This window comes from Pagrus major, chromosome 19 (assembly GCF_040436345.1).
Source record: "Pagrus major chromosome 19, Pma_NU_1.0".
NCBI lineage: Eukaryota > Metazoa > Chordata > Actinopteri > Spariformes > Sparidae > Pagrus > Pagrus major.
Window position 1 is genome coordinate 11,793,847 of NC_133233.1, and position 22,822 is coordinate 11,816,668.

General features: G+C 39.0%; 2 protein-coding genes and 1 long non-coding RNA gene across 3 annotated transcripts; all 3 read left to right on the forward strand.

The window, feature by feature from the left end:
• The first annotated feature begins 3,232 nt into the window (after window positions 1–3,232).
• On the forward strand, window positions 3,233–6,102 carry LOC141014446 (sialic acid-binding Ig-like lectin 12). Its single transcript, XM_073488247.1, has 7 exons — window positions 3,233–3,305; window positions 3,557–3,940; window positions 4,191–4,496; window positions 4,611–4,859; window positions 5,336–5,423; window positions 5,534–5,570; window positions 5,848–6,102. Exons 1-7 carry the CDS (start codon window positions 3,233–3,235, stop codon window positions 5,899–5,901), a joined length of 1,191 nt encoding a protein of 396 aa, XP_073344348.1. The 3' UTR covers window positions 5,902–6,102.
• A 3,453-nt stretch (window positions 6,103–9,555) lies between these two features.
• On the forward strand, window positions 9,556–22,182 carry LOC141014445 (sialoadhesin-like). Its single transcript, XM_073488246.1, has 10 exons — window positions 9,556–9,628; window positions 9,793–10,167; window positions 10,429–10,734; window positions 10,849–11,061; window positions 15,347–15,357; window positions 16,540–16,876; window positions 16,991–17,233; window positions 17,713–17,800; window positions 17,911–17,947; window positions 22,125–22,182. Exons 1-10 carry the CDS (start codon window positions 9,556–9,558, stop codon window positions 22,155–22,157), a joined length of 1,716 nt encoding a protein of 571 aa, XP_073344347.1. The 3' UTR covers window positions 22,158–22,182.
• On the forward strand, window positions 11,568–12,142 carry LOC141014448 (uncharacterized). The gene is made up of 3 exons (XR_012180496.1): window positions 11,568–11,649; window positions 11,760–11,796; window positions 12,068–12,142. It is a non-coding gene; the product is annotated as an uncharacterized lncRNA (long non-coding RNA).
• Window positions 22,183–22,822: the final 640 nt, after the last annotated feature.

Genomic DNA, 22,822 nt, shown 5'->3' on the forward strand with positions numbered 1-22,822 from the left:
ATCCTGATGTTATGCATTTTATGTTGTTAGGGTTAGGGTTAGGGTTAGGGCTCAGCTTCCATCCTTCACCTGAGCCCCACCCTCACAACCCCTGTGTCTTCAGCTGCTCTCTCTGGATCACAGAGGACCAGGACTTTTCCTTTTCCTTAACAAGTGTGACAGCTTTACACACTGTGAATTCATCAGTTTTAACCTTACAGCCCTCCTGTGTATCATGATAAGCTAATGTATAACTATTATTGAGACTTCCTTTTTTTATTTTAATTTTTAATTTAATTTCAATTGTGAAATAAAATGGAAGCGATTCACTGGTCTTGTTATTGACGGCAACTTTTATCGGAATGGTTTCTCTGATCTGAGTACGAGAGGTTGTGGCTGAGAAGAGGGGAGAAGGCTATTTCCTGCCAAAGCTGCTCCATGTGTGAAACCCTCAGTGTCTGTTTCTGTTCCTGTTTCCATTATATTTTCAGAATTCTGATTCTTATCAATAGTTCTTTTTATGCCACTGCTGGAGTTATTAACAGTTTTTTCCCATGTATCTGTTATTTGTCTTTTTGAGAGGAAGTGGCAAAAGGAAGAAATTACAAAAAGACAGGATGCACTGTGAAGCCTCTAATTCAAAAAGATAAGTCTACGTTTATTCTACGATGTTATAATTCTATTTTATGTCATTGCTGAACTCACCACTTAGAAATAAACTATTAATCCCTCTTATCTGCCCCCATTGTCTCCCCTCTTACCCTCCTGTTTCAAAACATAAATATCTTTAAATTAAATTGTAAAAAACTTGAATTTTGAACACTGAGGGGATGTCACTTGGTCATCAGTAGTGAAAGCTGAAAAGATGTTTAAAGAAGAAATCAAAAAAACTTTCATTCAGGCTCTCCACTGGAAGTCTTTTCAACATCGTCAAAGACGTTGAATTGACATGTTTTGGACATGTTTTTGCTCAGCGGGCAAGTTACAGTCTCTGATTGCATGGATTGGTAGAATAAAGTGAAAATATTATATTATAGTGATGAATTTGGTTTAAGCAGCACAAGTCTGCATAAAATTTGACTTCTTCTTTGAGATCGTCAGCAGTAAATGTTCAGTGTTCTGATAAATGAACAACAAATGACACTTTTCAGTTAAACTACATTAAAAAAATCATAAAGAACTGAAAATTTGAATCATTCTTCTAATAATTCAAATAGTTTTCATTTCTGATAATGAAATAATAGAAACTATTTTAAATTTCAAATTCAAATGTTACATTTCAAACATTTTACATGTACTTATGCAGAATTGTTCTCTAAAGAATCATTGGTTTGTATACATATATATATATATATATATATATATATATATATATATATATATATATATATATATATATATATATATATATATATATATATACACATATATATATATATAGATAGATATATACATATATATATATATATAGCCAATGAAAGAGAACTGTAATCTGAAAGTGAGAATGCTAAAGAGAAGTGTTGGGACATAACCCGATGAAGTCATGAACAGACCTGAGAACTAAAAGGTCAGGGAAACAGAGGTAATAGGAGCATTTGGGGCTGTGACCCCAAAACTTGGAGAGTGGCTCCAGCAGATTTCAGGACCAACATCCGAGATCTGTCCAGAAGAGTGCAGTCCTCTGATAGAGGACCCAAGCTTGGATGAGGGAGGAAGAACACACATATATGTATAAATATGCGGCTGATAAACCAAAGTGGGATTGCTAAAGAGAAGTGGATGTAACCTGATAAAGTCAAACAGAACTGAAAACTAAAGGTTCAGGGAAACAAGAAGTTGGTTTGCTGGTTCTGTCAACAAGTCTTCCACGCAGCTGTCTGCAACAAAATGTCTTCATGATGTGCTCCTGTTTATTTAATGACTATTTATGTTTCCTTTGCTGTTTATTTGCTAACAAGAAGAAGAAGAAGTGAGAAATAATCCAACACACTACTCACATCTTTTTCAAATATAAGTAAATTCTGATGGACACAAAACAAATTCATTCTCTGATCCTGCACAATGAGCTTCACCAGAAACTGATCTGGATGAACTATACAGTTGCATTTAAAAAAAATATATATAATCTCGATCTTTTTCTCCTGTAATTTAGTGCCAGGTGAGATATCCGCTGTATGAAAAGAAGCTCCTCTCATCTCCTGTGATGATGGAAAGTTGACAGTGAAGTACATGCAGGTTATAAATCTTTTCCAGCTACAGCAGTCAGGTTTACAATAGCAACACAGTAAATCAACAGCTCTACGCTTGTATTAACTTGTATCATCATTGATTTCCTACAGAAGAAACAGCTGCTTGTTGTGTGACAACCAAACTGCCAGAATTAATGTTGGCAACGTACATTTCTATAAACCACAGAAAAAAACCTGAAACTTAACTTTTCTGCTCATGGTCTGGTTTTAGGCACATAAACTGCTCGGTAAGGGTTAGGGTAAGCTCATGTTTTGACTTTCCTGGTTCTGTGGGCTGGAAAAAGTCCAGAACTCTCACTAGCACCATGGCCTTCACCTCCTGACATGAAAGTCAGCTCATATACACATAATGTAATATGATACATAATGCTGAATTGTCAATATGGTACAACGACACGTACTAATGTGAAGTTGACCATGGCTTGCAGAAACGTAAAATGTCAACGTTTCTGGCTATTTGTGTGGAGTTAACTTTTATTATTACTTTTACTATTGTTTGCTAAAATTGTCGCTATTGATGTTAACGTAATATGTATTACAAAAGAAGATAACACATACAGGCTCCACTGAGTGCTGTGATAAAAATAACATTTAAAGAATGACTCATTTCCATTCTGATGACCTGATGACTTCCTCACTCACAGGGTGTGAACAGGAAGAATAGAGACTCTTATAGATACAGTATTTTAGTCATCTGTTTTCCTTTTATATCAAAACATCTGAACAGGGACGTCCGTTACCGGCTCTGATGCGGTTCTGCTGCAACTAATTGTTTCCCCGTTGTAGCTGCAGACTCGTTTGGTAAGGTCAAATGTTACTGCTTTTTATGTTTGACCTTTTTAACTGAGAGAGGTTTTTATTTTGCTGCTTTAAATGCAAGAAATTTTAATTGTTGGTTTAGCAGAAATGAGCCTCAAAGAAATGAGACGCTGCTTGAGCGACATTTTAGTTGATCTATAATAACCTAATCTACGAACACGTTTTTAAAAATTATTTTCCAGGTGATGAGTGTCGTGTCAGTCCTGTGTGTGAATATGGTGACAGCCAACATGTTGCTGAGTGTCTTCTTTGTTTCAGGTGAGCTGTTTGTTCACTCACTTTTATTTGGAGACATTGATCATTTACAGTTTAGACTCCATTTAGAAATATAGCAGAAAGAGCAGACAGAGTTACTTTATCTAACTGTTCATGTCCTGACTGCAAAGTGAAATGTTTTATACTGACATTGTTAACAGGACAGAGAAAAAAAACAGCAAACAACGTACTGCTGCTTTGTTTATCATCAACTTTATATTCCACATAATGTTGACCATGATTCTGGTTTACAGGTGTTTTGGCTGATTGTCCTGAAGATTCAGACCTCTTCATTACTGCACCAAAGAAGATGGAAGCACTGAGTGGATCTTGTTTGCAAATCCCATGTAACTTTAGACCTAGGACAAAAAAAGAGTTTAAAAGCAGCAGAGAAATCTTTGGAGTGTGGTTTAAGAGTGACTCAAGATTTGAACAGGATCGTAGCAATGTGATTTTTAACAGTAGTGGGACAAAAAACATCTATCCAATGAGTATTACTGGAAACCTGAGAGAGAAAAACTGCACCACTTTATTTTCCAGTTTAATCACTAATTACACAAACACATACTACTTCAGGATTGAGAGCAGACTATTTGAGGCAACGGCTATTTGTGATCCTCTTCAAATAACAGTTGAAGGTAAGAGAGTTTTGTTTCTTTCAGTCAGTCTATAATGTTATTGTTCAGAATAAAAATACTTTCTTCACTTTGCAGTGAATTTAAGTTTTAATATAATTTGACATCAAAGTTACTAAAAGCAGAGCAAACTTATTTTTACTTTATGCAGTTTCAGATGAGATTCTGTGTCAGCTGTGTTTGGTAATGTGTTTTTTTTGTAATTTCTGCTTTATTTTTCAGTGTAAAATATGTGTTTGATTTGAACCCACAGATTCTCCTCGTCGCCCCACAATTCAGATCTCAGGTGATCTGAAGGAGAAGGAGTCTGTCACTATAACCTGCTCAGCTTTCACTCCCTGTCCACACTCCCCTCCTAAACTCACCTGGAATCTCCAACAAGACTCTCACAACAAAACAGAGGAAAACACAGATGGGACCTTCACAACTAAAATCCAGGAGACCATCACTCTGTCAGACCAACATGATGGATACAACATCAGCTGTTCTGCCACATATCCTGTGAATGAAGGACAAGATGTCAAGACAGCAGAGGAGACAAAGACTCTCAGTGTTTCATGTAAGACAACCAGCGTTTGTTATTGGATCCTGTCAGCACATGATAAAAATAAAGGATCTTATTCAGGCTCTCATGTTACTCTCATATCTCACATCTCTGTCACATTTTCCTCAGATGCTCCTAAAGATACCTCAGTGTCCATCAGAGCATCAGCAGGTAGCTGGGTGAACCTGACCTGCTCCAGCAGAGCCAAGCCTCCCGTCAGCAGCTTCACCTGGTTCAGGAACAGTAAAGATGGACCAATGGTTGTATCTAAAGGACACTTTTACAGCTTCAATTTGACAGATGGAGGAGATTATTACTGTGTGGCCACAAATGATCTTGGGAGTCAAACGTCGTCACGGGTTCCTTTAAATAGTTCAGGTGAATGTAGAACTGGATTGAATCTGCTCATTTTAATTCATGCTTTTTTCTTTTTTTTTCTGCTTCGGTGTTGCTTGTTTGTTTGTTTCAGTATCCTAGTTTTAGTAAAGCACTTTTGACTGCATTTTTATGAAATGATTGTAGAGTAATAATCTCTACTTGGAGAGAAAAGAAGTGGTCAACATCTCGTGGTGGCTGGAGAGCATTTATTGTTGAATACAGTTTGTTCTGTTAATGAAATTCAGCTTTGTGAGAACTCAGTCATGGAAAGATGCTCTGAAAACATTTCAGCTGAGTCAGTTTGACTCTCAGTGTTTCATGTTAGACATTTTATTTTGGTTCATGAAGTGCTGAAGGTCGTGTTTTATGATGTACAAGTTTACATTTGAGGTTAACAGAAGGAATTAAAGTTCAGGATGTTTTAGAGCCGTAACATTTTCCATTAAGGAGAAGGTGACCGTGCTGTCTTGTTACAGATGATCCAGAGTTTGGGCTTTCTGTCTACGTTACAGTGAAGATCCTGGGAGTCATAATGCTCTGCAGTACAATCGTCATCTTTGAGTGGTGAGACCAACTTTTCTATGATGTGATCATTTCCAGCTACAGACTTATTGTTCTCTTTAAAATGTTTCACTTGTATTCATGTTTATTTATTCCATCTCCTTTTCTTTCAGGTGGTTCAGATCAAGATGCTGCAACAAACCAGTGAAGGTAAGCTACTAGATGAGGACAGGTACATTATTCTGTCAACAGTAAACTGTCTTCATTTCATTAAGGAGAGCTAATCTCACTTTATATTAGACTTTGATTTGCCAAGACAAGCTCAAGGTGCTGCTGGCATTTCTCTTTCAGCTGCATTAAACTCACTGCAGAGCACCAACACCTCTCTCTCTCTGTGTCTCTCTGTCTCTCTCTCTCTCTCTCTCTCTCTCTCTCTCTCTCTCTGTCTCTCTCTCTCTCTCTCTCTCGCTCTCTGTCTCTCTCTCAGGACACAGATGAAGCAGACTATGTTAACATCATGATGGAGATTCAAGCATCATGAAGGAGAAAAGGAAGACATCATGTTCACCATTTTAAAGCTAACTGTCTTTTTGAGGGACAGAATTTTTCATGAGGTTTTCACACCGCTCACAAAGAATGACACAAACAGCCTTTTTTTACTCAACTAAATGTATATGACCGCTGTAGTTGGTAGTTACATTTTGTTTGCGTGTTTGTCAGGATTTGAAGGTCTGATTTGAAATAATTGGATGGTTGTTAATGCAGATCAATCAGTGCTGTTTTTAATTTTTATGTTTCTCTGTGCTGCAGGAATGACTTTAATCAAATATGAACTTCTGGCTCTGAGTCTCTGACTGAGCTCTGATTAGCAGTGAGTGCACAGCTGAACGTCTTTCTCTACTCTAAGTGTCATGGCTCATACACCACCAGCTGGTGGTGCTGACACTTTGAACTGCTCCTTTTCACAACTCCTCTCACCTGAATTCATCTCACAAACATGGAAGTTTTTTAGGATAATGTTATAATAATATTTGTTATCTGAAAAAAAGGCTGCATATATCAACATAATAACCAACATAAAGACAACTTTCATATCATTCATTTAAAAAAAGAAATAGTGTGATTTGTATTAATCTTTTAGAATCAGTCATTTATAAACGTAGCTGTTAAAATCTGCCCTTTTTTTGTTCCTGTTATGATGTTATAAATAATGCTTCAATCATACTCCAGTGAACAAAGTGGACTTACTCATATTACTGTTCTATTGTCTCCATCTTGTGGTTCTGACACAAACAGACAATGGAAATCTCACCGGCCGCATTATTATTACTGTCAAAATGACTCCTTTAAGAGATATCTTGGTCATGTAACTTGATCATAAGTATAATTCTATGTATGAATGACAATCAACTCCTTCCCTCACTTTAATGTGTCATCTGTATTATTTTTTACTTGTTTATTTACAACACTGTTTCTCTTTAATAATCCTTACTGTGCAGCAATAAAACAGCAAAATCTTGACCTCCTCCATTGATGCATTTTGATTATCATGAATTATTTCCTGTAATCTGATGCAGGACTGAGTCTGTATGGGAAACATCATGGACACCAGCAGGCTGATACTCAGTTTATACAGTATTTCTACGTGCTATAACGTAGGCAACTGGACTTTCTTGGAGACGTTTCACCTCTCATCCAAGAGGCTTCTTCAGTTCTAACTAACTGGAGAGGAGTTGGCAGGCTTTATTACACTGGGTGTGGGTGTGTTCTTACAGAGTCGTCAAGAACACGTGTGAGCTCTGAGTTTCAGAGTGGTTAGGGCCACTTGTGGGTCGTTGGTCAGACCGGCCTTCATGTGGGTTGCTAGGGCTAGGTGAGCCTAGGTGTGAATGGTTGTTAAGCTGTCTGTGGAGACAACTCAGTACAGCACTGTAGGTGGGTGATAAGTAATGTCGTAGGCCACCTCCTCTGTTCAAAGACGGTCGTTCCAGTTTGACATGAAAGAACACTCCCAGACAGAGTTAAAAAAGCCTGCCAACTCATCTCCAGCCTCCGACGCCAGATATTAGAAGTGTCCAGAGAAAGACGTCAGTGTGGTCAACCTGCCTGTAGTTTATATATGGATGACTGAGACAGTTCCCTTATTACTGCCATATTGTGGCCATATATCAGAGGAAGACATGAAATAAATAATATGGTTTGTTTTAATTTATCACAGTTTACCATGTGCTGCAGTAATAACCTGTTTGAACACTGAGAACAGATGTTAAAGGATGTCTGACACAGTACACCAGTCAACATGTGTGTTTCATGCTACACAAATATTTATTTTGCTTTAAAATAAGTTATAATAATATCCCCGATGGTGTTCAAAAATATCTTTTTAAGCAGAAAGTGTTTTGTAGAAAAGCATTTGTATCTTATTCTATCACACGTTTGTATGCACATGTGTACATGACTGCTGAATTAAAAGCATTCATAGAATTGTTGTTGAAGACTTAAAGTAAGTAAAAGAGAGTGGTGGATGGTAAACTGAGGATGTCACGTGCTCAGGAAACGCTGAGAACCTTAACTAAACAGAGGAAGTTGATCATTTCATTGTTGATTGATCATTGAAGTATAACTGTAGACCTATGTAGCTTAAAAATACAAGTTTCAGTGTAAAATAGGCGACTTAGACACTAAATGTTTCTATCCACCGTCTTTATAATTTAACATGAACACAGAACACTTTTTACAGTTATGTGCTGCAAAAAGTGAACAAATCTCCCCTGTTTTTCAAATCTTACTTCAGATGTGCATTTATTTGTTTGGTTGTATTTTGAAAAAAACACAACAGATTCGTCACCTGATCCAACTGAAGGAGCCTCACCAGCTGCAGTGATAATCGTCTCAGTCTTTATCCACTGCATGTCACTGTCCTTCTTTCAATAATTATTTGATTTATTTTTACTATTGTAATATATATGGCTGATAAACCAAAGTGAGATTGCTAAAGGGAACTGGTGGGTTGTGAACTGTTAAAGTCGTGAAGAGAGCTCTGAGAAAAAACTCACAACTACAAGTAAACAGGGAAGTTGATTTGCTGATTCTGTCAACACGTCCTCCACACAGCTCTCTGCAGCAAAATGTCTTCATCGTGCACTCCACAACTGTACAGTAACAGCTGCTTTTTTTTCTTCACTTTTTTAGCGGCTGTATGTGAACGGATTGTAACATGAATAATGAGACCTTCCCTGTCTCTCTCTGTTGCCTATACAAGCTAGTGAGTGATTTGTTTAAGTTGTTTAATGCCAGCTAACAGCAGCTAACATTAGTTTAGAAATGGAGTCCGCTAACATAACCTAAGGACCGGCTTCCAGCACAACACAAAAGTCCTGCAGAGCCACTTTAACTTGTATTATTATAGATTTCCAACAGAGGAAACAGCTGTTTGTTGTGTGATAAATGAGTCTTTGGTGATATGATCTTACTCTGGGGAAGTTTCTCACATATTTGTCTAATAAAACAGTCTGTCTGTACTGATGGTCTCACATCATTCTCCTTTGTTATAACAAAACGGGTCCACATGAACTAAACACTCATAACTACATGTGATCAATATATGAATTGAATATTTGTTAAACATGTCACTATTTTTGTTAACTTAGCATGTACTACAAGAAGATGATACATACAGGCTCCAGTGAGGCCTGTGATCAAGTCATATTTAAAAATAACTACTTTGCATTCTGATGAGCTGATGACTTCCTCACTCAGATGGTGTGAACAGGAAGGATGAAGACTTCTCTTGTTTCTGCACATATTTGTCGACTGTTTGCTTTTACAGTACAAAGTCTGAGCAGAGACGTCTGTTACTGGGTCTGTTGCAGTGCCGCTGAGATTCACTGATCTTTTTATTTTAGAACTAAGTGTTTAATCTCGAGGATCGCTTGGTAAGGTCAAATGTTACTGCTTTTTATGTTTGGACTTTCTAACTCAGGTTTTAATTTAGCTGCTTTCCATGAAAAGATGTGATATTTTTTATTTGGTGGGGTTAGTTTAACATAAATGTCTTACTTTTAATTCATGTTTAACTTGTTTTCAGTTCAACTCTGCACATGTTGTGTTATCTGTTTGATTAAAAGATGTTTTGGTTGAATTATTGAAAAATAAAAAAGGGTTTTTTTGTTGTTCTTTTTTACAAATCCAGGTGATGAGTGTCATGTCAGTCCCGTGTGTGAATATGGTGACAGTCTACATGTTGCTGAGTGTCTTCTTTGTTTCAGGTGAGCTGTTTGTTCACTCACTCACTTTTATTTGGAGACATTGATTGTTTAAAGTTTAGACTTCTGTGAAATGATTTATACTGACATTGTTAACAGCATACATCACTGTTGCTTTGTTTATCATTAACTTTCCACATAATGTTAATCATGAGTCTGGTTTACAGGTGCTTTGGCTGCTTGTCCTGAAGATTCAGACCTCTTCATTACTGCACCAAAGAAGATGGAAGCACTGAGTGGATCTTGTTTGCAAATCCCATGTAACTTTAGACCTAAAACAGAACAAGAGTTTGACAGCAGCAGAGAAATCTTTGGAGTGTGGTATAAGAGTAGTCCCTACAAACAAAACAATGTGATTTTCCACAGTAAGAACAAAGATAACATCTATCCAATGAAGATAACTGGAAACCTGAGTGAGAAAAACTGCACCACTTTATTTTCCAGTTTAATCACTAATTACACAAACACATACTACTTCAGAATTGAGAATGACCCATTCAAAGCAACAGCTGGTTGTGATCCTCTTCAAATAACAGTTGAAGGTAAGAGAGTTTTGTTTCTGTCAGTCAGTCTATAATGTTATTGTTTAGAATAAAAAGACTTTCTTCACTTTGCAGTGAATTTAAGTTTTGATTGAATTTGACATCAAAGTTACTAAAAGCAGAGCAAACTTATTTGTACTTTATGCAGTTTCAATGAAGAAGTATGAGATTCTGTGTCAGCTGTGTTTGGTAATGTGTGTTTTTTTTGTAATTTCTGCTTTATTCTTCAGTGTAAAATATGTGTCCGATTTGAACCCACAGATTCTCCTCGTCACCCCACAATTGAGATCTCAGGTGATCTGAAGGAGAAGGAGTCTGTCACTATAACCTGCTCAGCTTTCACTCCCTGTCCACACTCCCCTCCTAAACTCACCTGGAATCTCCAACAAGACTCTCACAACAAAATAGAGGAAAACACAGATGGGACCTTTACAACTAAAATCCAGGAGACCATCACTCTGTCAGACCAACATGATGGATACAACATCAGCTGTTCTGCCACATATCCTGTGAATGAAGGACAAGATGTCAAGACAGCAGAGGAGACAAAGACTCTCAGTGTTTCATGTAAGACAACCAGAGTTTGTTATTGGATCCTGTCAGCACATGATAAAAATAAAGGATCTTATTCAGGCTCTCATGTTACTCTCATATCTCACATCTCTGTCACATTTTCCTCAGATGCTCCTAAAGACACCTCAGTGTCCATCAGTGCATCAGCAGGTAGCTGGGTGAACCTGACCTGCTCCAGCAGAGCCAAGCCTCCCGTCAGCAGCTTCACCTGGTTCAGGAACAGTACAGATGGACTTATGTTGGTGTCTGAAGGACACTTTTACAGCTTTAATATGATAGATGGAGGAGATTATTACTGTGTGGCCACAAATGATCTCGGGAGTCAGATGTCATTGTGGATGAATAGTTCAGGTAAATGTAGAACTGAAATGAATCTGCTAATGTTTATATAAAAAAATCTTCCTTTTTTCATCTTTTCTGCTTCTGGATGGCTTGTTTGTTTGTTTTAGTATCCTAAAAATCACTTTTTTACTGCTTTTTTTATGAAATGATTGTAGAGTAATAAACTCTTACATGGAGAGAAAAGAAGTGCTCAGCATCTTGTGGTGGCTGGAGAAGATTTATTGTTGAATACAGTTTGTTCTGTTAATGAAATTCAGCTTTGTGAGAACTCAGTCATGGAAAGATGCTCTGAAAACATTTCAGCTGAGTCAGTTTGACTCTCAGTGTTTCATGTTAGACATTTTATTTTGGTTAATGAAGTGCTGAATGTCGTGTTTTATGATGTACAAGTTTACATTTGAGGTTAACAGAAGGAATTAAAGTTCAGGATGTTTTAGAGCCGTAACATTTTCCATTAAGGAGAAGGTGACCGTGCTGTCTTGTTACAGAGTTTGGGCTTTCTGTCTACGTTACAGTGAAGATCCTGGGAGTCATAATGCTCTGCAGTACAATCGTCATCTTTGAGTGGTGAGACCAACTTTTCTATGATGTGATCATTTCCAGCTACAGACTTATTGTTCTCTTTAAAATGTTTCACTTGTATTCATGTTTATTTATTCCATCTCCTTTTCTTTCAGGTGGTTCAGATCAAGATGCTGCAACAAACCAGTGAAGGTAAGCTACTAGATGAGGACAGGTACATTATTCTGTCAACAGTAAACTGTCTTCATTTCATTAAGGAGAGCTAATCTCACTTTATATTAGACTTTGATTTACCAAGACAAGCTCAAGGTGCTGCTGGCATTTCTCTTTCAGCTGCATTAAACTCACTGCAGAGCACCAACACCTCTCTCTCTCTCTCTCTCTCTCTCTCTCTCTCTCTCTCTCTCTCTCTCTGTCTCTCTCTCTCTCTCTCTCTCTCTCTCGCTCTCTGTCTCTCTCTCAGGACACAGATGAAGCAGACCATGTTAACATCATGATAGAGATTCAAGCATCATGAAGGAGAAAAGGAAGACGTCATGTTCACCATTTTAAAGCTAACTGTCTTTTTGAGGGACAGAATTTTTCATGAGGTTTTCACACCGCTCACAAAGAATGACACAAACAGCCTTTTTTTACTCAACTAAATTTATATGACCGCTGTAGTTGGTAGTTACATTTTGTTTGTGTGTTTGTCAGGATTTGAAGGTCTGATTTGAAATAATTGGATGATTGTTAATGCAGATCAATCAGTGCTGTTTTTAATTTTTATGTTTCTCTGTGCTGCAGGAATGACTTTAATCAAATATGAACTTCTGGCTCTGAGTCTCTGTCTGAGCTCTGATTAGCAGTGAGTGCACAGCTGAACGTCTTTCTCTACTCTAAGTGTCATGGCTCATACACCACCAGCTGGTGGTGCTGACACTTTGAACTGCTCCTTTTCACAACTCCTCTCACCTGAATTCATCTCACAAACATGGAAGTTTTTTAGGATAATGTTATAATAATATTTGTTATCTGAAAAAAAGGCTGCATATATCAACATAATAACCAACATAAAGACAACTTTCATATCATTCATTTAAAAAAAGAAATAGTGTGAATTGTATTAACCTTTTAGAATCAGTCATTTATAAAGGTAGCTGTTAAAATCTGCCCTTTTTTGTTCCTGGTATGATGTTATAAATAATGCTTCAATCATACTCCAGTGAACAAAGTGGACTTAATCATATTACTGTTGTATTGTCTCCATCTTGTGGTTCTGACACAAACAGACAATGGAAATCTCACCGGCCACGTTATTATTACTGTCAAAATGACTCCTTTAAGAGATATCTTGGTCATGTAACTTGATCATAAGTATAATTCTATGTATGAATGACAATCAACTCCTACCCTCACTTTAATGTGTCATCTGTATTACCTCCTCCATTGATGCATGTTGATTATCATGAACTATTTCCTGTAATCTGATGCAGGACTGAGTCTGTATGGGAAACATCATGGACACCAGCAGGCTGATGCTCAGTTTATACAGTATTTCTAGGTGCTATAACGTAGGCAACTGGACTTTCTTGGAGACGTTTCACCTCTCATCCAAGAGGCTTCTTCAGTTCTAACTAACTGGAGAGGAGTTGGCAGGCTTTTTTAAACTGGGTGTGGGTGTGTTCTTACAGAGTCGTCAAGAACACTTGTGAGCTCTGACTTTCAGAGTGGTTAGGGCCACTTGTGGGTCGTTGGTCAGACCGGCCTTCATGTGGGTTGCTAGGGCTAGGTGAGCCCAGGTGTGAATGGTTGTTAAGCTGTCTGTGGAGAGAACTCAGTACAGCACTGTAGGTGGGTGATAAGTAATGTTGTAGGCCACCTCTTCTGTTCAAAGACGGTCGTTCCAGTTTGACATGCAAGAACACTCCCAGACAGAGTTAAAAAAGCCTGCCAACTCATCTCCAGCCTCCGACGCCAGATATTAGAAGTGTCCAGAGAAAGACGTCAGTGTGGTCAACCTGCCTGTAGTTTATATATGGATGACTGAGACAGTTCCCTTATTACTGCCATATTGTGGCCATATATCAGAGGAAGACATGAAATAAATAATATGGTTTGTTTTAATTTATCACAGTTTACCCTGTGCTGCAGTTATAACCTGTTTGAAACACTGAGAACAGATGTTAAAGGATGTCTGACACAGTACACCAGTCAACATGTGTGTTTCATGCTACACAAATATTTATTTTGCTTTAAAATAAGTTATAATAATACCCCCGATGGTGTTCAAAAATATGTTTGTAAGCAGAAAGTGTTTTGTAGAAAAGCATTTGTATCTTATTCTATCACACGTTTGTATGCACATGTGTAGACGACTGCTGAATTAAAAGCATTCATAGAATTGTCGTTGAAGACTTAAAGTAAGTAAAAGAGAGTGGTGGATGGTAAACTGAGGATGTCACGTGCTCAGGAACGCTGAGAACCTTAACTAAACAGAGGAAGTTGATCATTTCATTGTTGATTGATCATTGAAGTATAACTGTAGACCTATGTAGCTTAAAAATACAAGTTTCAGTGTAAAATAGGCGACTTAGACACTAAATGTTTCTATTCACCGTCTTTATAATTTAACATGAACACAGAACACTTTTTACAGCTGTGTGCTGCAAAAAGTGAACAAATCTCCCCTGTTTTTCAAATCTTACTTCAGATGTGCATTTATGTGTTTGGTTGTATTTTGAAAAAACCACAACAGATTCGTCACCTGATCCAACTGAAGGAGCCTCACCAGCTGCAGTGACAATCGTCTCAGTCTTTATCCACTGCATGTCACTGTCCTTCTTTCAATAATTATTTGATTTATTTTTACTATTGTAATATATATGGCTGATAAACCAAAGTGAGATTGCTAAAGGGAACTGGTGGGTTGTGAACTGTTAAAGTCGTGAAGAGAGCTCTGAGAAAAACCTGAGAACTTAGAGTAAACAGGGAAGTTGATTTGCTGATTCAGTCAACACGTCCTCCACACAGCTCTCTGCAGCAAAATGTCTTCATCGTGCACTCCACAACTGTACAGTAACAGCTGCTTTTTTTTTTCTTCACTTTTTTAGCGGCTGTATGTGAACGGATTGTAACATGAATAATGAGACCTTCCCTGTCTCTCTCTGTTGCCTATACAAGCTAGTGAGTGATTTGTTTAAGTTGTTTAATGCCAGCTAACAGCAGCTAACATTAGTTTAGAAATGGAGTCCGCTAACATAACCTAAGGACCGGCTTCCAGCACAACACAAAAGTCCTGCAGAGCCACTTTAACTTGTATTATTATAGATTTCCAACAGAGGAAACAGCTGTTTGTTGTGTGATAAATGAGTCTTTGGTGATATGATCTTACTCTGGGGAAGTTTCTCACATATTTGTCTAATAAAACAGTCTGTCTGTACTGATGGTCTCACATCATTCTCCTTTGTTATAACAAAACGGTTCCACATGAACTAAACACTCATAACTACATGTGATCAATATATGAATTGAATATTTGTTAAACATGTCACTATTTTTGTTAACTTAGCATGTACTACAAGAAGATGATACATACAGGCTCCAGTGAGGCCTGTGATCAAGTCATATTTAAAAATAACCACTTTGCATTCTGATGAGCTGATGACTTCCTCACTCAGATGGTGTGAACAGGAAGGATGAAGACTTCACTTGTTTCTGCACATATTTGTCGACTGTTTGCTTTTACAGTACAAAGTCTGAGCAGAGACGTCTGTTACTGGGTCTGTTGCAGTGCCGCTGAGATTCACTGATCTTTTTATTTTAGAACTAAGTGTTTAATCTCGAGGATCGCTTGGTAAGGTCAAATGTTACTGCTTTTTATGTTTGGACTTTCTAACTCAGGTTTTAATTTAGCTGCTTTCCATGAAAAGATGTGATATTTTTTATTTGGTGGGGTTAGTTTAACAAAAATGTCTTACTTTTAATTCATGTTTAACTTGTTTTCAGTTCAACTCTGCACATGTTGCGTTATCTGTTTGATTAAAAGATGTTTTGGTTGAATTATTGAAAAATAAAAAAGGGTTTTTTTGTTGTTCTTTTTTACAAATCCAGGTGATGAGTGTCATGTCAGTCCCGTGTGTGAATATGGTGACAGTCTACATGTTGCTGAGTGTCTTCTTTGTTTCAGGTGAGCTGTTTGTTCACTCACTTTTATTTGGAGACATTGATTGTTTAAAGTTTAGACTTCTGTGAAATGATTTATACTGACATTGTTAACAGCATACATCATACTGTTGCTTTGTTTATCATTAACTTTCCACATAATGTTAATCATGAGTCTGGTTTACAGGTGCTTTGGCTGCTTGTCCTGAAGATTCAGACCTCTTCATTACTGCACCAAAGAAGATGGAAGCACTGAGTGGATCTTGTTTGCAAATCCCATGTAACTTTAGGCCTAAAACAGAACAAGAGTTTGACAGCAGCAGAGAAATCTTTGGAGTGTGGTATAAGAGTAGTCCCTACAAACAAAACAATGTGATTTTCCACAGTAACAAGAGAGATAACATCTATCCAATGAAGATAACTGGAAACCTGAGTGAGAAAAACTGCACCACTTTATTTTCCAGTTTAATCACAAGTTACACAAAGACATACTACTTCAGTATTGAGAACAAACCATTCAAGGCAACAGCTATTTGTGATCCTCTTCAAATAACAGTTGAAGGTAAGAGAGTTTTGTTTCTGTCAGTCAGTCTATAATGTTATTGTTTAGAATAAAAAGACTTTCTTCACTTTGCAGTGAATTTAAGTTTTGATTGAATTTGACATCAAAGTTACTAAAAGCAGAGCAAACTTATTTGTACTTTATGCAGTTTCAATGAAGAAGTATGAGATTCTGTGTCAGCTGTGTTTGGTAATGTGTGTTTTTTTTGTAATTTCTGCTTTATTCTTCAGTGTAAAATATGTGTCCGATTTGAACCCACAGATTCTCCTCGTCACCCCACAATTGAGATCTCAGGTGATCTGAAGGAGAAGGAGTCTGTCACTATAACCTGCTCAGCTTTCACTCCCTGTCCACACTCCCCTCCTAAACTCACCTGGAATCTCCAACAAGACTCTCACAACAAAATAGAGGAAAACACAGATGGGACCTTCACAACTAAAATCCAGGAGACCATCACTCTGTCAGACCAACATGATGGATACAACATCAGCTGTTCTGCCACATATCCTGTGAATGAAGGACAAGATGTCAAGACAGCAGAGGAGACAAAGACTCTCAGTGTTTCATGTAAGACAACCAGAGTTTGTTATTGGATCCTGTCAGCACATGATAAAAATAAAGGATCTTATTCAGGCTCTCATGTTACTCTCATATCTCACATCTCTGTCACATTTTCCTCAGATGCTCCTAAAGACACCTCAGTGTCCATCAGTGCATCAGCAGGTAGCTGGGTGAACCTGACCTGCTCCAGCAGAGCCAAGCCTCCCGTCAGCAGCTTCACCTGGTTCAGGAACAGTACAGATGGACTTATGTTGGTGTCTGAAGGACACTTTTACAGCTTTAATATGATAGATGGAGGAGATTATTACTGTGTGGCCACAAATGATCTCGGGAGTCAGATGTCATTGTGGATGAATAGTTCAGGTAAATGTAGAACTGAAATGAATCTGCTAATTTTTATATAAAAAAATCTTCCTTTTTTCATCTTTTCTGCTTCTGGATGGCTTGTTTGTTTGTTTTAGTATCCTAAAAATCACTTTTTTACTGCTTTCTTTATGAAATGATTGTAGAGTAATAAACTCTTACATGGAGAGAAAAGAAGTGCTCAGCATCTTGTGGTGGCTGGAGAGCATTTATTGTTGAATACAGTTTGTTCTGTTAATGAAATTCAGCTTTGTGAGAACTCAGTCATGGAAAGATGCTCTGAAAACATTTCAGCTGAGTCAGTTTGACTCTCAGTGTTTCATGTTAGACATTTTATTTTGGTTAATGAAGTGCTGAATGTCGTGTTTTATGATGTACAAGTTTACATTTGAGGTTAACAGAAGGAATTAAAGTTCAGGATGTTTTAGAGCCGTAACATTTTCCATTAAGGAGAAGGTGACCGTGCTGTCTTGTTACAGATGATCCAGAGTTTGGGCTTTCTGTCTACGTTACAGTGAAGATCCTGGGAGTCATAATGCTCTGCAGTACAATCGTCATCTTTGAGTGGTGAGACCAACTTTTCTATGATGTGATCATTTCCAGCTACAGACTTATTGTTCTCTTTAAAATGTTTCACTTGTATTCATGTTTATTTATTCCATCTCCTTTTCTTTCAGGTGGTTCAGATCAAGATGCTGCAACAAACCAGTGAAGGTAAGCTACTAGATGAGGACAGGTACATTATTCTGTCAACAGTAAACTGTCTTCATTTCATTAAGGAGAGCTAATCTCACTTTATATTAGACTTTGATTTACCAAGACAAGCTCAAGGTGCTGCTGGCATTTCTCTTTCAGCTGCATTAAACTCACTGCAGAGCACCAACACCTCTCTCTCTCTCTCTCTCCGTCTCTTTCTCTCTATCTCTCTCTCTCTCTCTGTCTGTCTGTGTCTCTCTCTCTCTCTCTCTCTCTCTCTCTCTGTCGGAGTGCATGCTGAGTGGAAGACGGTGAGAGCGGGTGCGCATTTCAGCGAGCGAGTGTGTGTTTCTATCTTTTGTATGTTTGTGTGTTAGATTTATTACTGCAGTTGTATTTTGTGCTGTAGTTTAAAGCGGTTCGGTTCCGGAGTGGTAACGACCGGCCTCGGCTGGAAGTTATGCCGACTCATGGAGTCAGAGGCGCGGGGCTGGAGAAGCTCACACGCCGACACGGAGTTGAACTCTCTCCGACTGTTAATTGCTCTGTGGAGGATTGCAGTTTAGCAATCGGAAAAATGGTCGGCTATGACGGTAGGTCCGCATCTAGGATGAACAATGGAGTCGTCATCTTCTGGACAGTATTGATAAAGTGAGCATGGTTGTTGAGCGAGGTGTAGTGAACACACACAGAGTTCACAGCAGGAGGACACACAGAGCACACAACAGACTGAAACTGAGCATCAAGGGGCTGTTGGTTCAGGTTCTGTTGGTTCACAGGCTGTTGGTTCAGGTTCTGATGGTTCACAGGCTGTTGGTTCAGGTTCTGATGGTTCACAGGCTGTTGGTTCAGGTTCTGTTGGTTCACAGGCTGTTGGTTCAGGTTCTGATGGTTCACAGGCTGGTGGTTCAGGTTCTGATGGTTCACAGGCTGGTGGTTCAGGTTCTGATGGTTCACAGGCTGCTGGTTCAGGTTCTGTTGGTTCACAGGCTGTTGGTTCAGGTTCTGATGGTTCACAGGCTGGTGGTTCAGGTTCTGATGGTTCACAGGCTGTTGGTTCAGGTTCTGATGGTTCACAGGCTGCTAGTTCAGGTTCTGATGGTTCACAGGCTGGTGGTTCAGGTTCTGATGGTTCACAGGCTGCTGGTTCAGGTGTTGTCGGCCCAGTTTTTGATGATCGTGGTGCTGCTGATCCAGATGCTGCTGATCTGGGTTCTGTTAATTCAGGTACAGCTGGTCCGTTTTCTGTTGGTTCAGGTGCTGTTGTGGAGGTGATTGATCAGTCACACACTGACAGTATTAACAGCGACACAGTCGACACACAGACTGAAACAAAGAAGGCAGTGTTCTCCAGAAGAGGAAGGTGAGATGTTGATTGATGAAAACTCCTTTAAAGACAACATGAAGAGGAAAGTGAGCAGTGACGTGTGTCAGTCTTCTGGTAAAGTGAAGAAAGCGTCTCTTCAGAGTGAGTGTCTGCAGTCAGGTGAGAGTGAAGATGATGATGAGGAGAGTGATGTGGAGTCTGTAGCTTCCTCACAGACGCGGGCTCACAACAGGAGTGGTTACTCTTTAATGAGTATAAACAAGATCCTGCAGAACACTAAGGGAGCCAGAAATGTTCAAGTTGAGGAAGTGTTCCCTGATTTACAGCTCTTCCTTGATTCAGTGAAGGCTTTTGGGAGAGGTCCTGGAGCTCTGGCGGAGAAAGCTTTCACTGACCATGAGACTTACCGTCTAAAGAAACTGGTTCAAAAGGTCAAAAAGCAGTTAGATGATGATGAATAAGTCAAATAGATATTCCTTCTTTTCCCTGCTTTGTTCACTTGTTTTTGGTTTACAACTTTTTTTCTATGCTATGGGAGACATACGAATATAGGCAGCTTGAATTTAAATGGAGCAAGAGATGATGGGAAAAGAGCTTCTCTTTTCAAGCTGTGTTCTCTCAAAAAGCTGGATGTTATTTTGGTACAAGAGACACACATTACTCCTGATAACGAGACTGACTGGAGGACAGGAGTGGACTGGTGAAACCTTTTTAAGTCACAAAACCAGTAACAGTTGTGGGGTTGGAATTCTTTTTTCCCCGGGTTAGGTCCCGCTTTCAGAATGTAGCCCAGATGGATGTTTCATCACACTTCTTCTTTGGTCTGGAGCGTAAGAATGGACAGAAGAGGTTCATTCACAGTTTAAGGTCTGACACTGGGCCGGTGCTGACTGATCACACTGCAATCTGCAAAAACATGCTGTCAACTTTTACAGTGACCTGTTTAAATGTGAGCACAGAGAGGAGCAGGCAGTGTCTCAGAGCTTCTGTACTGGTCTGTCTCAGGTTGAGCAGCAGAGTAATGTAGAGTTGGAAGCAGCTCTCTCCTCTGATGAGCTCTGTGCTGCTCTGCAGAGCATGCAGAGTGGGAAAGCTCCTGGAATAGACGGTCCACCTGTTGACTTTTATAAGTCTTTCTGGTCAGTGGTAGGGGGGATCTGCTGGCAGTACTGAGTGACAGTCTCACCAGAGGGCATCTGCCACTGAGCTGCAGGAGGGCAGTCCTTACTTTACTGCCTAAGAAAGGTGACCTGCAGTTCATCAAAAACTGGAGGCATGTGTCACTGCTCTGCTCTCTTATGGCTCACGTTGAGTTCCTTTGGTTTTAGTCCTGGTTTTATTGATAAAGTTAGGGTTTTATATTGTGACATTCAGAGCATCCTGAAAATTAATGGTGGTTTGAGCACCCCTTTTCAGGTTCAAAGGGGAATTAGACAAGGCTGCAGTCTCTCTGGCATGTTATACTCTTTAGCAATCGAGCCTTTGTTGCACAAACTTAGAGCTGACCTTCAGGGGCTGACTATTCCAGGTTGTAATGCACCTTTAAAATTGTTAGCCTATGCAGATGATGTGGTCATCCTGGTGGACAGCCAGCAGGATACTGATGCATTGGTAAGAGATGTCGTCCAGTTCGGCTCAATATCCCCAGCCAGTCAACTGGGACAAAAGTGAAGCTCTCAGTGTTGGTGGACTGGAGAAGAAGCTCAGTGTGCCTGGGGGGGTGATTTGGAAGACGGAGGGGCTGAAATACTTAGGAGTGATCCTTTGTTTGTTCTTAATAACTGGGAGAATGTTCTTGAAAAAGTTAAAGGTCGTTTAGTAAGTCGGAGGTGGATTAAAACCAAAATGTCCTACAGAGGTCGAGTGCTCATCACTAACAATTTAGTATCGTCCACTTTATGGCATCGCCTGTCATGTGTTGACCCCCCACCTGACCTGCTGTCAAAGATCCAGGCTCTTCTTGTTGACTTCTTCTGGGACAGACTGCACTGGGGGCCTCAGAGTGTGCTGTATCTGCCGAGGAATGACGGAGGACAGGGCTTGATCCACCTGAGCAGCAGGGGGGCTACCTGCCGTTTCCAGTTCTTACAAAGGTTTCTGTGTGGTCCTGCTGAACAGACCTTTGTTTCTGATGGACTTAAAGCAGCCGAACATCAAGGAATTACCTGATTTTTATCGTGGACTGTTTAAGGTGTGGAGCTTGTTAAAGAAGAAGAGGCTGGGACACTATAACTCAGTGTACTGGCTGCTCCAAGAACCAGTAATCTATGGGACCCGTTTCAGTCCAGGCTGTCAGGTGGGGTCGACTCTGCACAGGCAGTTCTGTATGTCTAAAGTGGTGACTCTGGGACGTGTAGTTCAGCTCGCAGGTGCAAACATGGACAATGCAGCTCCTCTTGCCTGCCGCTTACAGATGAAATCAACTCAGGGTTTTACGCGGGATCGTGGCTGTGAATGTGTTTGTCTCTGTCATTAATCTGATGTAAGTCATGTCTGTCCGTTTTGCACTCATCTTGAGACTGTTTTTCATTGTTTCATGGAGTGTTGTCGACTGCTGCTTCTGTTTACAGTGTTGGAACACGTTTTCGGACTATTTGGGGACGTTTTTTCGAAACATATGTTCATTCTGGGCTACAGGTACTCTCAGAAAAATAAAGACAAGTGCCAGCTTTTTAATTTCATTGTGGGGAGAGCAAAGATGGCTGTGTATCCGAGCAGAAGAAACAGAATGGAGAAAGCTGTAGATGATGATGCTGTTCTTGTGTTTGTTAAAATGTTAAAAGCCCGTTTAAAAATAGATTTTAAAGTATTGTTAAAATTCAAATTCTCTCTGTCTCTCCCTGTCTCTCTGTTGTTTCATCTCCACAGGAAGCAGAGACACAGACTATGTTGACAGAGTGATTGGGATTCAAGTGCCATGAAGGAGAAGAATAAGACACTTTTCACTTTTCTGTTTTGTTCTTCTTTGCCTCAATGGTATTTTCTTTGTATATAAAATATTGTATTCTTAATGAGAAATAAGGACAATTTGAAACACAACATGAAAGTGTGAAAGATTTTTTTTTTTTTTTTTAATGTCTCCTGCTTACAATGCTAACAATAAATCTTATTAATGATCAAATGTGTTCTAACTGGTAACTACATCCAGGGCTGTAGCTGTCACAGAAGACACTGAGGTCATGTCCTCAGTGTTTTTATGTCAAAATGTGGTGTTTGGAGTCCTCTGAAGATCAGTTTACCTTCTGTAACTAAATACTATGATTTTATCATGGTCTGATCTTTATTTTTAATAATGAAGAGACGAGGGTGCTTGTCACGAATTCCTCAAGTATCCAAGACTGATATAATAATTACAGCTATTCTAAATGATCATCTGTTTGTCAGGAATAGAATATTTGATCTGGAATAATTGGAGTATTGTTTCTGTATCAATCAGTGCTGTTTTTAAGTTGTTATGTTTCTCTGTGCTGCACGAATGACTTTAATAAAATATGAATTTCTGGCACTGAGTCTCTGTCTCAGCTCTGATTAGCAGTGACTGTACGGCTGAATGTCTTTGCACAGCT

Excerpts from the sequence above, each read along its gene's own strand:
- LOC141014446 (XM_073488247.1), top strand. The coding sequence starts at position 3,233 with ATGAGTGTCGTGTCAGTCCTGTGTGTGAATATGGTGACAGCCAACATG. Across the intron at positions 3,941-4,190 it reads TCTTCAAATAACAGTTGAAG|ATTCTCCTCGTCGCCCCACA; the intron begins GTAAGAGAGTTT and ends TTGAACCCACAG. Across the intron at positions 4,497-4,610 it reads AAAGACTCTCAGTGTTTCAT|ATGCTCCTAAAGATACCTCA; the intron begins GTAAGACAACCA and ends CATTTTCCTCAG.
- LOC141014445 (XM_073488246.1), top strand. The coding sequence starts at position 9,556 with ATGAGTGTCATGTCAGTCCCGTGTGTGAATATGGTGACAGTCTACATG. Across the intron at positions 9,629-9,792 it reads GAGTGTCTTCTTTGTTTCAG|GTGCTTTGGCTGCTTGTCCT; the intron begins GTGAGCTGTTTG and ends TCTGGTTTACAG. Across the intron at positions 17,801-17,910 it reads ACAATCGTCATCTTTGAGTG|GTGGTTCAGATCAAGATGCT; the intron begins GTGAGACCAACT and ends CTTTTCTTTCAG.